We start from the raw sequence: 15,718 nt of genomic DNA, 5'->3' as shown, positions 1-15,718 counted from the left end.
TCTGAGATTGGGGCCACAGTGCTATGACCTCCACCTGGCATGGGGGAGGGGGGAGGTGAAGGCCTTTGTGTGTGTGTGTGTGTGTGTGTGTGTGTGTGTATGCATGTGCATGTGTGTTTGTTTGTGTATGTGTGCGCGTTGATGAGGGCACCAGTGACCCGTGAGCACTGTCATGCGGTCTCAGTCTAATACACTTAGGCAGAGGGGTAGCAGGTGCAACACTGCCTCAACTACCCACTGGCTGCGCTGGCAAAGACCAGTGTCTCACTGTTACTGTAATATGAGGGATTCTGTTCTTGTGTATGCATTTTGTATATATGCATACTATGTTATACTGTATCATTTTTACATGCAGGTGTGTGTGCGTGCGTGCGTGCGTACACCACAGAACCAGCCACTTCTAAGATGAGGCATTGCATTATGTAGTACGCAGGTTCTCAGTAAGCAGCGCGGCAGCAGACATCACAGGTTGCTGTCATTTTCTTTTACAGTAACCAAGGTTCGTTCAGCTCTTGTCAGCAGGTTGATCTGAGTGTCCACATGCTTCTCAGACCCCAGCTCACCTGTTGACCTGCTCATCTGTTCACCTGTTGACCTGCTCACCTGTTCACCCCATCCTTTCATGTGATCCTGATTAACCTTCAGCTTTCATACACCACCATTCTTCAACAGTGCAATAGACCATGCTGTCACAAGCCTATCACAATTCAGTGGATGTCGTTAAATCAGGATGCAATGATAGGAGTCACATTTTGTCTGTGTCTGTCTCTATTTGTGTCAGTGTCTGTGTCTGTATGTGTACGAGTGTGTGCATGTGTTGATGAATGTACTTTGCGTCTGTGTGCATTCATGTGCTTGCATTGTTTGTTTCAGTTTATCTGTGTGTGTGTGTGTGTGTGTGTGTGTGTGTGTGTGTGTGTGTGTGTTCATTTATGAGTGTGTGTGTGTGTGTGTGTGTGTGTGTGTGTTCATTTATGAGTGTGTGTGTGTGTGTGTGTGTGTGTGTGTGTGTGTGTGTGTGTGTGTGTGTGTGTGTGTGTGTGCTCATTTATGTGTGTGTGTGTGTGTGTGTGTGTGTGTGTGTGTGTGTGTGTGTATGTGCTGAGCTTCCTGGCTTGGCCACTGCCAGGTGTCTGTTTCACCACTGGCCAGCTTCCCGGCACTGATTCCAGCGCAGATCTATTGAGTTGCATCATGGGAAGCTGGGGGTGGCAGGGTGCGGAGTGAAGTGGAGCGGAATTGTGTGTGTGTGTGTGTGTGTGTGTGTGTGTTTGTGTGTGTGTGTGTGTGTGTGTGTGTGTGTGTGTGTGTGTGTGTGTGTGTGTGTGTGTGTGTTTGTGTGTGTGTGTTTATGTGTGTGTGTGTGTGTGTGTGTGTGTGTGTGTGTGTGTGTGTGTGTGTATGTGTGTTTGTTTGTGTGTGTGTGTGTGGGGGGGGGGGGGGTCCCTGGCTGTGGGAGCTGATGCTGGGAGAGCTCAGAGCTGACGGTCAGCTAAGGGGAGGTGACTGCACTGCAGCAGCTTACTGAGAGCAGAACCTGGTGGGGGTGAGTCATCTTATACGAGTAAAAGGATGACCTTTGTGCAGACTTACAGTGCAAACGCACAAACACACACACACACACACACACACACACACACACACACACACACACACACACACACACTCAGAGAGACCGAGACAAACAATGCAAGCACACACACACGCACGCACGCGCACACACACACACAAACACACACGCATACACACAGACACACACACACACACACACACTCACACAATTATGCTTGGGCAGCGCTGCGCAGATCCCCCTCCCCCGTTCACACCTGGTGAAGTCGAGCCCTGCGTTTGTCCTCACTCTCCCGCCGCCGATGCCAGCAGATCAGGTTATCTCCGTCTCTGACCTGGGCTGAAGACTCCTGCACTGAAACACAATCCATCACAGTGTAATGATCACCAAAGGCTACTGGAATAATATTTAGATAGAAAGATAGATATAAATTCAAGATAAACATTTATGATAAACTCTGTTTATGTGGAGTTTTGAATTAGTTCAAAAAATGAGTTAAAATGAGTCAGAGAAGAAAATACATGTACAGTAAACATGCAACTGTGATACAGGAAAACATATAAACACATCAAATAATCATATCCTATAGGCTACTCTAGATAAAAGGCAAATGGAACATTGTGAAAATTAATGGATTACCGGTACATTGTACACTGCCATTAAAATTTAATTTCCTCTGGCTCACTCAAAGGCTGTCTATAGTCACTGACCACAAGGAACTAATGATCATCTAATAGCAATGTAAAGCTCATTTAGTTTCTTACACTTGTCTCTATGTGACACCCTGAGATCACTTCACAAATAATCAACACATTCCAGGACTTCATCCATCAGAAATGCCAATATGACAGTTGAAAATTATAGGAAAAGTATTTTTGTTCTATCATATGGGCAGTCCATCTTAAGGGATCCAATTGGCTTCACAGCACAGTCAGCAGATAGAGGGGGCAGAGGAAGCCTGCTATGGATTAGTCCATTTGAAGTGACGTCTTTAAGATGGTACCAATGAAGTGGACAATGGACATTTGCTTTTTTTCACAAGTTGATATGGTCTATGTTAGTGTTTCTGAACTGGTGGGTCAGGACCCAAAAGTGGGTCGCGGAACCGTTCTGGGTGGGACGCGGAGCTTTGAAAAAAAGAAACAATTTAAAATGCTACCTTATCAGATCTAATATTGGACCTTTATTACGCTAGGATATGGATTCACTTAAATTGAGGATAAAATAGGACAGGAAGTACTAGTGTGTGGTGTGCAGTGAATTGCTGGCACATGAGAGCATGAAACCATCAAAACTAAAATGCCACATGGAAACAAGGCACCCCTGTTAAAGTCAAACCTGTTGAGTACTTTGAAAGATGACTTCAGGAGTTGAAGACTTCAGAAATGTAATGCCTAGCACAAACAAGTAGGTCTACAGGCACTTTGTGTGTCTTACCATGTAGCTCACATATCCATGGGCTTGAACGCTAAAAAATATATATGGGTCGCTGCAAAGTTATCAGCTTCTTTGATGTTGCTATTAATAGGTATGTGTTTGAGTAAAATGGACATTACTGACAACATTTCTCCCAAATTCCAATAAAAGATATTGTAATTTAGAGCATTTATTTGCAGAAAATGACAAATGGTCAAAATAACAAAAATGATGCAGTGTTTCTAGACCTCAAATAATGAAACAAAAAAAAACAAGTTTATATTAATTTATAAACAACACAATACTATTGTTTTAACTAGGAGTAGTTCAGAAATCTGTCTTTCACATTACTGTTGGGTGACTTTATGCCAATCCTGGTGCAAAAATTCAAGTAGCGCAGCTTTGTTTGATGGCTTGTGACCATCCATCTTCCTCTTGATCACATTCCAGAGGTTTTCAATGGGGTTCAGGTCTGGAGATTGGGCTGGTCATGACATGGTCTTGATCTGGTGGTCCTTCATCCACAACTTGATTAACTTACAGTAGCTGTGTGGCTTGGAGTATTGTCCTGCTGGTAAAACCAATCCTCAGAGTTGGGGAGCATTGTCAGAGCAGAAGGAAGCAAGTTTTCCTCCAGGATAACCTTGTACGTGGCTTGATTCATGCGTCCTTCGCAAAGACGCATCTGCCCGACTCCAGCCTTGCTGAAGCACCCCAGATCATAACCAAAAATGTGCCATATGTATAGTACATACACACACACACACACACACACACACACACACACACACACACACACACCTATATATAATTGCCTCTACTTGCTAGGATAATTATTTTCAAAGATGTATAGTGGAAAATAGGAATAATGTTATAGTGCTTTTCTTTAAATCTTGAAGACATACTGCTGCTCTTTTCCATTTAAAGTCAGTGAATCCGTCAAATATTTCACAGGCAGTACCGTGATTAAACTTTTCAATGTTTGAATGGATTGAATGGGGGTGGTTGTATGTCAGTGCTTTTAATGCTAAGTGGGTTTTTAGCAAGCCACCCGTCTTGAAATGCAAAGTGAAAGGAATGTTTCAAAGAAAAGGTTGCCATCTACCATGCAGTAATATTTCTTCCCTTCTAATCTGAAGTTCATCTATAGTCAGATCAGGTGGCACTAGGCAAGCCACAGGCCTCTCTCTGAACAAATAGCTTTAAGCCTATCACATCTACCATGTGTATTATGCTCGGAGCGATGGAGAATGGAGCTACTTTGCCATTATATATTGTAGCATAATACCACCATAGTATTGATTTATTTATATGAACTGAAAATTCACATCTAAATGTGCATTAAACCAATAAAACCCTATGGCAAAACAGTTCTCACAATCCATGCCTCAAAGTGTCTTTTCAGTGCATCAATATGTGAAAGCAGAGAGTTCCTTGATGACATAAATTAAAGCTACAATTATTTTGTGATTGCACATGTAATTACACATTGCAGTGGTTATATAACAGTAGATTTGTAATTGCATATCAAAGAAACAGTGTTATCTTGGCAAATATTTTACACGGATATTTTAAAAACAATATTCTGTTTTGTTGCTGGATGTTCAAAAGTGCTGCAGGTGAGAGAAAACACAGAATAAAAATGTTTTATTCTTGATATTCATTGAAGACTTAATGGTTTATTCAGTTTTGCCCTCTAGTAAACTAAGAAGTTTTGTTCCAACCAAAAATTCATGAACCTGAAAGCAAAAGGCAATAAAAAGGCGCTTTAGATTGAGCCTCCAGACTGGAATATGAGCCGTGAGCCTGCCCAGCTGTATTCCTCTTGTCCAGAGGGCCATCTTGATGGACAATGATAATGTGTGATGATGGACAATGATAATCTGTATTCCTCTTGTCCAGATGTCCAGCCCGATGGACATTGATAATCTGCATTCCTCTTGTCCAGATGTCCAGCCCGATGGACATTGATAATCTGCATTCCTCTTGTCCAGATGTCCAGCCCGATGGACATAGATAATCTGTGATGTCCAGCCTGATGGACTGTGATAATCTGTGATGTCCAGCCTGATGGACTGTGATAATCTGTGATGTCCAGCCCGATGGACTGTGATAATCTGTGCTTTGTTGTTGTCTTGCAGGTGCTCTCCTAGCTATTGCGAACATGGAGGGAAATGCACCCAGTCTTGGAGTACCTTCCACTGCAACTGTTCACACACGGGCTACAAAGGAGCCACCTGCCACAGCTGTAAGACCTGTATGCACTATTAAAACGAATGTGTTAAAAACAACACAACTTTCGTTGTTTTAACACATCTCTGTGTCCAGATAGGGACAACACAAGTTCGTGTTGTTTCCTTGTTTTTATTTGTTACACAAAATGTGTTGAAAATAACACAAGTTGCGTTGAAAACAACACAACTTGCGTTGTTTTTTTAACACATCTCTGTGTCCAGATAGGGACAACACATGTGTTTTAAGAGTATACCAAGCCATGTGTCTGGGTTGCTGTATCAAATACCCTGTTATCCACCAAATATCCTGGATATCCTGTTTTCAGCACTCAACACATTGAAGATTTGATATTTACGCTTAAGAGCCAAAAATGGCTCATAACCTGAGTTAATTAACCTTATGCAAGACAACGGAAACAAATGATATTTTAAATGGGATAATAATTACACATTCAACGAGTCCACAACTACATTAAGTGAGTGTGCAAATGAGGAGGCAGTAACCAACAACAATAGAGAGCACAGCTCTATCAAAATCAGGCGCAATCTCATTCCGCCCCCTTTACACCTCTCCTCTCTCCACACCGCGTGTGTCGTCTAGCAGGTTTAACGCGTTGCGGGCCATCCCAAACCAATTAGTGGAGGAGGCAAGTGGGCTGTAAAATCCTCAGACAGCCAACCTGCATCAGCGCTGCCGTTCGTCCAGAACAGTGCTCCGCAGGAGAGCCACACATAGAACAGAGTGGAGGAGGCATCACACTAGTATTCCCTCTGCCCAACCTGGCAATGGCAAACCTTCTACGAAGAAAATATGCCCTTTTGGTCTCGCCTCAGCATTGTTATTGCACTGTTCAGAGTACATCAGTCAATAGTGATAACATGATTGTGTGAATGGATCACTTGTCATTTTGTTGTGCCTGTAGAGCAAAACAAGGAACACAAAAAATAAAAAAAATAGAAATTAATCATTTTATTCCCTATAGACTTTTATTTCTGGATTTTTATGAACTTGCCAGGACAACCGGAGAGACAGTGTTGTTCATTAGACTTTAAATGGAAAATGACTACACATGACATAACAGCTGCACATGCCAAGCCGTTCATTAGTAGCCATGGTGACAGCTGCTTCATGCACTCAGTGGAGAGAGCCAAGGGTATCCCACACTTTGCCTGTTTATCCCCCCTCCACGCCATTACTTTAGTTGGAGAGCCCTGTGCTGATGCCAGCGTGACTATGCAGAGAGGCACTTTGCGATGAAGAGGTAGAGCATAGTGGCCAGTTTTGGAAAGGGCCCGAGGTGTTGGGTACCCTGGAAATCCAGCGTTCTCGCAAGAGCTAAATTTGAATTTGCTCAGCGAGTGACTCTGGCAACGAGTAATGATGCTCATTACCTATGCCCATGAAACCGAGCTGCACCAATCACATCGGTGTATCTGATATAGGCGGGCCAGAGGCGAGCTAAACAGATGGTGACAGCGCTGCAACGTCGATGTCCGGAAACATTGGTCGTAGTGTTATCCAATTGCGTGCAGTAATATTTTTAAATGCACGCTTGGTGCCGCCCCTCGAGTTGGGCCATTTTCATTACTCATAGCCAGACCCTTAATCTTTCGGATTGGGTCTGGTCCTCCAGGCTAGGTGTTGGGCAGACTTGTCTAGCAATCACTCTTAGGCGTATCAACTGTTCCTGGGGATGTCTCAGGTCTCAAGTGAACTACACTTTTGTAGAATTTACACCCCAAGACAAGAGTGTGTTCTACTGGAGTGTGTTCTACTGGAGTGTGTTCTACTGGAGAACACATTTAACAAAAGCAATCCTGCCTGCCCCTCAAAGATTCTTTACAGATTTGCATTAATGCAGAGAGCCTGTGAGTGCTCCACGGGACGCTTCAAAGCTTCTAACCCATCCAAAAAAGCATAACAAGTTCTCCATGGGGCTTATGGGACATGTAGTGTTTCCCATTAATGTTGTCCCATTAATGATGCTGAATGATGCTGAATGCACTGACAAATCCAGTGGATGATAGGGAGTGCAACGCAAACCAAAGAGGCCGCTGTTGTGGGACCAAGCGTGTGCTGTCCTCCCTTTAAACAAAGCAGCCTCCCAGCAGCTAAAGGGACTCAAGGTCAAATGCTTATCTCTGTAAAGCCGCAATACCCACAGAGGCGAAGTCGACTTTGACAAAGCCCTGGCATTGATGGGGATTAAGAAAGAACCTTTAATGATGTGAAAGAGGGGCTCTCCAAGTCCAGTGTCATCAGAAATTGTGTGGAACACATTCTCGCGAAATGAAGGACTTGCCAGTCAAGTCTAATCGCTCAGCCGTTTAACGCTTTCACACTCGAGCGAACGTAGCGCGAGGAGGCTAAAGGGCCGAGCTAACTCGTTCTCTCTTTGGCGCCCTGCAATTAGATTTGTGTTTAGACCTTCAGACATCAGAAATTTGTCTGAAGCCATTTCGGGAAGGAGGAGGAAGAGAGAGAGGATTTTGAGTGTAGTTTACCGAGACTATAAAACCTTTTTAAAAGTGTAAGGAGCTTATAGTAGAGAAAGACTACTATGCCTTTTCTGGGCTTCTTGTCACTGTCGGTGTTTTCATCTCATGTTGGCTACTTTACGCCTGTCACGGTGGCATCACTGATATTTTAGGCACCTTACAAATTGTGGAGTGTAAAATTGCCTATGATTATTGGGATGGGGAAGAGAATAGAAAAACAAGTATCACAGCATTGTTCCTGCACAATGTAATTTCCCTCCACATAATTTATTTCAGAAAGGTTTTCATCGTGAAGGTGTCAGCCCAGCTGTACCTTTGTCATTACCATAACGACAGAAGGAATAGTGATTGCTGAAGAGGTGCATCTTTTGTCATGTTCTAGAATCAATCTGCTAAGCACAGCACAACTCTGATGCTCTGGTCTCATCCAGATTGTGCTATGCAGTAGTATCCACCTATTCTCTCTCTTTTTTTTACAGACATTGAATGCACTTCTGAAAGCACTCCAATTCATTACTATGGCATGACGTACAGTATGCAATATGATGATAGAATCAGTGTCTCCCCTCAAATTATGTGAATTGGATAGCCTACCTGCAAATCTTGTCAGTATAGTTCAATACCTGTGTTGAATAGAAAATTAAATATCCTGTGTGTGTGTCCCTAACATGGTTAATTAGTTTAATTCAAAATATACCGGTGCTCCGCTGCCGTGCAGTAATAGCAGTCTTGATACACTTATATTTTGAGCAGACTACTGAAGCAGATTATATATAGTGGTTTATGAAGAAACTTCATGGACCAGGGAATTGGATCCAGCACATGAATTCTGTAGAGGCCATCAAAACCGAACTTCATCAAAGCAATGGCCAAACCATGTTTTTTGAACCATCAGCATGGGGGAGAACTCTTTCGCCAGCACTCCAAACAGTGTGCCTCATCCATGATACATTAACACACGCTGATGTGCAGGCATCAGGGTTTGGGGTGCTATGCTGTTGCTCCCCTACAGCTCTGAACCCCTAATTGAAAAGACCTAATTCTTGGGTCAGACTGACATGGGCCACTCTGCGCTCCATTAGTGGAAAATCAATACTCCTCTATATTGAATGAGATAGATTGGACTTGTAAAGGCAGACCGTAAAAATTTGACGAGCACTAGTAATTCTCTTGAGGCACTTCAAAAAGTTATACAGGATTCCTCCTTCCTTGAAATAGTAAATATTTATTTGCGGTGCTTTGGCCAGCATTCATAAATACAGTCCACTCAGAGTGAAAGAGTTTGGCTCTGTTGTTCAATTGAGTGTTTACTTTTCTTGGTTTACTGGAATGGTAAAATTAATAGGGCTTGACCTCGGCTATTGTATTTCTATTTACCTCACCAGCCATTTATGAGCAGTCCTGCGAGGCTTACAAGCACAAGGGAAACACATCTGGGTTTTACCACCTCGACGTGGATGGGAGCGGCTCCATCAACCCTCAGAGGGTGTACTGCAATATGACAGGTAAACGTCCTGCTATAGAGACTCCTCTGCTCCGCACCTTATACAGCCTTACAGAGAGTATGTGACAGATACACGATAGCCCATTTTTCTTGTTTGTTCTTGTATGGTCTGTTTTGCACATGTCCACTGAAGTGAGAGCATTCTTCGATCGGTATGGGTGTTGTTGAATCCCTTGTGAGCTATGACCTTGGCACTGGCCTTGTGAGTTGAACTACAAGTGCCTCTCTCAATGAAAATAGTTATCCACAGACAATTCTTACCTTCAAAGATGTTTTGCTCCATTTAGCCAAAGAATATCCATGCAATTACCATGCTTTGTAATGCCACCAATTACTTGAGGGCATTATGCAATTACAATCTAATCTAATCTCAGTTTTGGAAGGCTTTAGTAAAGTATATACCCCCTGCCCAACAATGTATTTTCCAAAGGAGCAAGACCATACCATGACATCCACGGCATTATCTTGTAGTTATTCCATATTGAGTTGTGTCAGGCTGTGTGGGTGAATGGCTGAATGGCTTCCTGATGCTACGAAGCAGCCGGTGCACGATTCTCAGAAGCGTCTCATCCTCTCAATGATTTTCTCACTATCTGTTTATCATTTGCATAATTATGTATAATGATTCCTTGTCTTTCCCACACACACTCCCTCCGTCTATCTCTTCTTTCTTTCTACCTTCCCCCTTCCTGACTCTTTTTTCCTCCACCCCCCCCCCCCCCTCAATCTCTCTTGCTCTTCTCTTTGCAGATAAAACATGGATGGTGATCCAACACAATAACACAGAGCTAACCAAATTAAAGCCGTCCTCCGGGATAAATCAGCATTTAGCCTACTTTAACTATCCCGCCGACTCGGAACAGCTTCGGGCTATAATTACCAAGGCTGAGCACTGCGAGCAAGAACTTTCCTACCACTGCAAAAAGTCACGCCTCTTAAACACACCTGGTAAGCCCTTTTTATTAAGAGTATTGATCCACCCTCCTTGGTAAAGGTCATACTTATTAAAACCCCACTCCATCTAGCGCAGGTTTGCCGCCCTCAAGAAAGCTTAAGCAGACAGTGCAAATTGATTATTATGCTCTTTGTTGCAAACTAATTTAGCCTTTCTCTTAATCTGCTCTTCCATGCTATGCTGCACAGAAGGAGTGAGGCGCACTTTTTTTTTGTTTGTTTCTCTGTTCGGTTGACTTTTGCTTTTTCGTCTAGGTAGTGCCTTGCATTTTTTTTTGTTTGTTTTCACTTATGCCGCCAATTTGCTGTTCATTAGCGTTGATAATTGTTCTCTCGGCTCCTCAAACTAACATGCAAGGCAACAACATGCAGCTTGGTGGTATAATTGCTGTCCATTAGCTGTCTCATTAGGATCGGCCCAGAAGATGGGAGAGGAAAACAGTGTCAAACGTAAATAAATAATGTCTCCAAATGTCAAATGAAGAATAATGAGACCGAGTGCTCGGCGCCTGTGTCGGCTAAATTCTAAGACAGACAAGTTGAGATGGATGAACGTGAGCAGACAAGCGATGGGCTAGCGAATCAATGCCAATCTCTCCCATCTCCCTCTCTTCATCTGAGAGAAGTACCTCCGGCCTGCAGCTTATCCAAAGCAGTTTGCCTGCCGTCAGATTTTATGCTTCATGCCCAGCTTTGCGCCCGGCTTCTGTGTGTACTGGCGTCAGTGCCTGGATGGGCGCATCTGTTTCTTGTCACAAGCTGTGAGCAGCATCGTGCTGCCCATTTCTCTCCAACATTCATCATATCTGAATGAGTCATGCAACTTGCAGCTCACCTGCCTCAGCATATGGCAGCGCTCTGGATGGAGTCCCTATGAAATAGTAATGGCCTCTTTTGTTAAGAATTCTCCTCAAACACGTGTGCGGCTTGGCGGTGCATCGGCCGTCAATAATTCATGTGTGTTTTTTTTTTTTTTTGTGATTTTTTGTTTTTTTGTTATTGTTTTTTTGTTTGTTTGTTTGTTTTTTGTCAGTGGGCGCTCCGTTCACGTGGTGGATGGACGGGGCTGGGGAGGCTCAGACCTACTGGGGGGGCGCCACGCCTGGGATCCAGCAATGCGCCTGCGGCCTGCACGAGACCTGCGTCCATCCTGAGCATTTGTGCAACTGCGACGCAGACGGAGTCGACTGGTAACCACCACAGTCATCCCCTAACTCCTCTCAACTCCCTTCAGCATCCCCCTCTCCCTCCCTCTCTCTCTTACTCCATCCGTCTCTCTCTCTCCCTCTCTCTCTCTCTTTCTCTCTCTCTCTCTTTCTTGACTCTGGAGCTGTGCCCAAGCATGCCGCATATAAGGCATCTATTTTTACAGCTCCTGATCTGCTTTGCCTCTGAATATTTAATCGGACCAAGGAGAATGGCCTCATCTCCTTTTCCAGCACACCGTGCTTTCCCCCACTTCACTCTTATATACAGCAAAAAAAAAAACAAGATTCTTTCAGTCATCTCCGGCACAAGGTGGTGCCAAATCTGATTGAAGAGTCTATTTCTTTTTCTCTCTCCCTACCTCTCTCTGTCTCTCTCTCTCTGATTCTGGAACTGCAGGGCTAATGACACAGGCCCCCTCACTCATAAGGAGCATTTACCTGTGCGTGGCGTCGCTGTTGGGGACTTGAGCAGACCCGGCTCGGAGGCTGCGTATAAAGTGGGACCCCTGCAGTGCTATGGTGACTGTAAGTACTCCGCCGCCGCCGCATGCTAAATTCATTCTGCCACAAATCGAAACGCGGCGCCCGTCTCAGTGGCTGATTTTAGAGCAGAGGAAACTAATTTAGTCTCCGTCTCCCAAGCTGATTGCAGTTTGTCTCCGAGCACAAAGGATTTGTCAAAGCCTGTTCCCGAGTTTCCTTCAAGCGCGCCTACAGCGCGTTGTATGGGACAGTATCTGCCACAGAGTGACGCACAGGCAGATTTTGCCCCAGGGCCACCTGAGAAGAATCAAACTAATGAATGAATGAATGAGGTAGTTGTGACCCACACTAGGCACACTAGACTACACACAACGTGTAAAGCAGCAGAGACACTGAAGTCATTCCCATAGCTGAAGTAATAGCACACAGTGCCCGAGATATACCCCCATGGAGGCTTGAGGCCCTGCCTTTTCCCCATGCAGTGCCCTCTCCATGGGCCACAGAGCCCCTGCCATATCTCATGGAGGGGCTGCCTGTGATGTTTCTAAATCAAGGGTAGAACTGCACCACCAGTTCCACCATTCACAGTGTGAAAGCGCAAAGGGTGAAATGGGCACATGCCACCCGTAGTGTCAGGGTGCCCGAGGGACGCCCTTTCTGTTCAGCTGAGGCCCCCACCTACCAAAGTGTTTACAGCCAAGCCCTGCATGGTGCTTTAGAAACATCTCCAAGGTTGCACTGACTCCTCACGCAGCTCAAGCAAAGATATGAATGCCTTTTCTGTACACTGAACTGATGTTCTGTAGTAAAGGTCAGGCGCAGAGGTAAACCTCCCGCCATGACTTTGATTTTACACTTTTTGCTGAGTCAGCGTTTTTCCCTCGTGAGTAAAAAAAAAGGCTAATTGGCAAATCCAGAGAGCTGACACAAATAATATTTGGGAAGGGGGGTGTACTTTTCCCTGCGTGGATTACCCGGCACTGAGCAATGTTTTGATTCCATGAATGTGAAATGTGCTCTTTCACCAGTGAACTACTGGAACTCAGCCTACTTCAACAAAGAGACGTCTTACCTCCATTTTCCCACGTTTCATGGCGAGCTGAGTGCAGATATATCCTTCATGTTCAAAACCAGCGCAGCGTCTGGCGTGTTTCTGGAAAACCTGGGCATCAAGGACTTTATACGGATCGAACTAAGCTGTGAGTAGATGAACTATGTTCTTAACTACAATACCATTGTACATGGTCCCAAACAAATAACATGAAAACTAGGGCTGTCAATCAATTAAAAAATGTAATCGAATTAATTACATACTCTGTGATTAATTAATCTAAATTAATCGCATATATAATTTTTGCTGTGAAAGTATTTTAAATATTTAAATTCAAATGAATCATTGAATAATCAGCATTAGTGACATTAAAGTTCCAAAAACTCTTTTATTATTATTTTTACTGTTCAAATAATGGCCATAATAATTTATGATATGACCTAATATGCTGAGGAAATAAATTTAAAAGTGCTTCGGGAAGAAGTCTTTTTTTCACATACAAGGCATTTCAGGCCACATATATAACCTAGGGGACACAATGAAAATAAATGTCAATGTCAACACTATTTCTTTGCGACTTATGTGCGACTTTAGAGTTGACGAACTCCGGTGATATGCACTTTATTTTTATCACCACCTTCATTTTACAGTTTAATGGTTACTGACTAGAACCGCTCGGGGGCAAGGATCATACGGAATCGATTAATCTGCGCTATTTTTTTTTAGTCAGTTATTTTTTGTCAAATTAATTAATCGAAATTAATCAGTTATTTTGACAGCCCTAATGAAAACATAAATACATAAACATACATACATACATACATACATACAGACATCCATGACATCCATCACAACACATGATTGGCACGACGTCTTCACAACACACCATATGATTGGCTCAATGTATTCACATCACACCACATGATTGGCTCAATGTATTCACATGTCAACGTTTTGCCGAGGAAGGGGTGGGATATGTGTAGACAACGGCCATATTGGCATTACAAACTAACCCCATGCATTTCTATGGAGGATTTTTTGAGTGCTGTGTCTCCTCATTAGAAAGTCTCTGGCTGTAGTGAGCCAATATTCCCCTGAGCCTTTATTCCACAGCTAGCATCATTACTCGTTGTAAAGAGACGTGATCCATTCTGAAGGCTGTTTGTCAAGAGTCCCACTCCTCTTTTCCCCGGGTCTTGGTCACATGGACACTTTCGTGTTGATCCCTTATGTTCTTTCACTTGTCCACTTATCACCAGAAACGGATCAGGTCTCCCAGGCAACTAATAGCCACGGCGCCTCCATAGAGGCGGCTGTTGCGGCGAAATTCCTGCAGATGCAGCCTCTTGGTTTTCGTGTTTTGCAAACAAAAGTAGCTAAGTGCTTGGTAGCCTGGGAGTGCTCTTATCGGCCCACTATACAAATGATGAATGAGAGTTGTGTATGTGGAGACCGTATAGGGTTAGCTTTCTTGTTCCCCAGCAATGATGAATCTGTGACCTGTTACAGACAAATTAGAGCCCCCATTACGTACTGAGAGTGGGAGCAGACTCAGGCCTGATGAAAAATGTATGGGTCACTTCAAAAACACCACCACAGCCACACAAATATACAGAGAGGGGGGGGGGGGGCACACACACACACACCAACAGAGAGAGAGAGAGAGAGAGAGAGAGGGACACACCAACAGAGAGAGAGAGAGAGAGAGAGAGGGACACACCAACAGAGAGAGAGAGAGGGACACACCAACAGAGAGAGAGAGAGGGACACACCAACAGAGAGAGAGAGAGAGAGAAGACATAAACACCTATACAAAAAAAAAGTGAGTACAAGAGCAAGGAAGAGCTTGCTTTTCAATCCAGTGTTTTTTATTGCCTGTGTTCCCAGCTGAATACCTATTAAAGATACGCAGTAAACTGCAAATCTATAACAATTTTAGCGCAGTGTTTTCTTCTCTGATGTATGTGCAGCCAGGGTCTCTCGTAAGAGTCACCCAGTGTGAGGCTGAGTGTCAGCAGAGAGGCTGCGAGATGCCGAGTGCCCAGAATGCTAAAGCGATCGCTGAACACATGATCAGCATTTTTTTTCTCTCTCTCTCTCTCTCTCTCTCTCTCTCTCGCCGGCGGTGATGCTGCTGCCAGAGTCATCCAGGATGACAGACGGTGCTCCACTGCCTGTTTCGCTACGGTCCCCGTCATTAAGAGCTATTAAAATCCACCCAGGTCTTACAGATGGGCTGGCCAACACTCCTCAAAATAGAGGCACCGTGAGCACAGGAGATGAAGGAGCTAAGCATAGTTTCACAAATGTTTTCCAAGGGGGAGAAAAATAGATGTAATGAACCATACTGGGCTGTGTGTGGGTATAGTTTTCATATTGCAGGGAAAGAAGATGTAACATGTTTTGACTGCTCTACAGTGAACTATTACTACACTCTTGCCTCAGGTTGCATCAGAGAGAGATTTACACTGGATGTGACAAAGTACCTGAGTTGAGTTAGGTATTAGTATTAATGAATTCATTCCTAGGTTTGCTCTAACTTTTACAATGTTGTCTACAAGCGACCATAATATTGATCTCCCTTGTAGTTTAACCAGGACTATATTTGCTCTGTGGCATTATTGTTTTAATACTACCAAAAGTTGTCAAATAAAGAGTTATGCAAATTGTGCTAGTCCCTGTTGTAATTAAGACTTACCATAACAATGCAAAGTATATTGATCACTTGATGCAACATCTTGCAACGCTTTGATCATTTATGTCTGGTAAAAAGGAGATTATGAAGCAAAGAAATGCAAA

At 43.7% G+C, this 15,718-nt stretch overlaps 1 protein-coding gene across 1 annotated transcript in view; it reads left to right on the top strand.

Annotated features, from left to right (window-relative positions):
• Window positions 1-15,718, top strand: part of cntnap3 (contactin associated protein family member 3) — a 98,624-nt gene that overhangs the window by 66,202 nt on the left and 16,704 nt on the right. Inside the window, exons 11-16 of the mRNA XM_076303105.1 lie at window positions 5,128-5,234; window positions 9,105-9,224; window positions 9,974-10,171; window positions 11,211-11,367; window positions 11,783-11,910; window positions 12,897-13,067. Of these exons, the coding sequence (XP_076159220.1) occupies window positions 5,128-5,234; window positions 9,105-9,224; window positions 9,974-10,171; window positions 11,211-11,367; window positions 11,783-11,910; window positions 12,897-13,067 (881 nt within the window). The remainder of the gene's footprint in view (window positions 1-5,127; window positions 5,235-9,104; window positions 9,225-9,973; window positions 10,172-11,210; window positions 11,368-11,782; window positions 11,911-12,896; window positions 13,068-15,718) is intronic.

Source organism: Alosa pseudoharengus, unplaced genomic scaffold, assembly GCF_046254945.1.
Source record: "Alosa pseudoharengus isolate Yale_2024_CS ecotype anadromous, Long Island Sound unplaced genomic scaffold, YU_APseudo_1.1 YU_APseudo_1.1_scf_24, whole genome shotgun sequence".
Lineage (NCBI taxonomy): Eukaryota > Metazoa > Chordata > Actinopteri > Clupeiformes > Clupeidae > Alosa > Alosa pseudoharengus.
The sequence above is the reverse complement of the archived record's forward strand: the minus strand, read 5'-3'. Positions and strand labels throughout refer to the sequence as shown.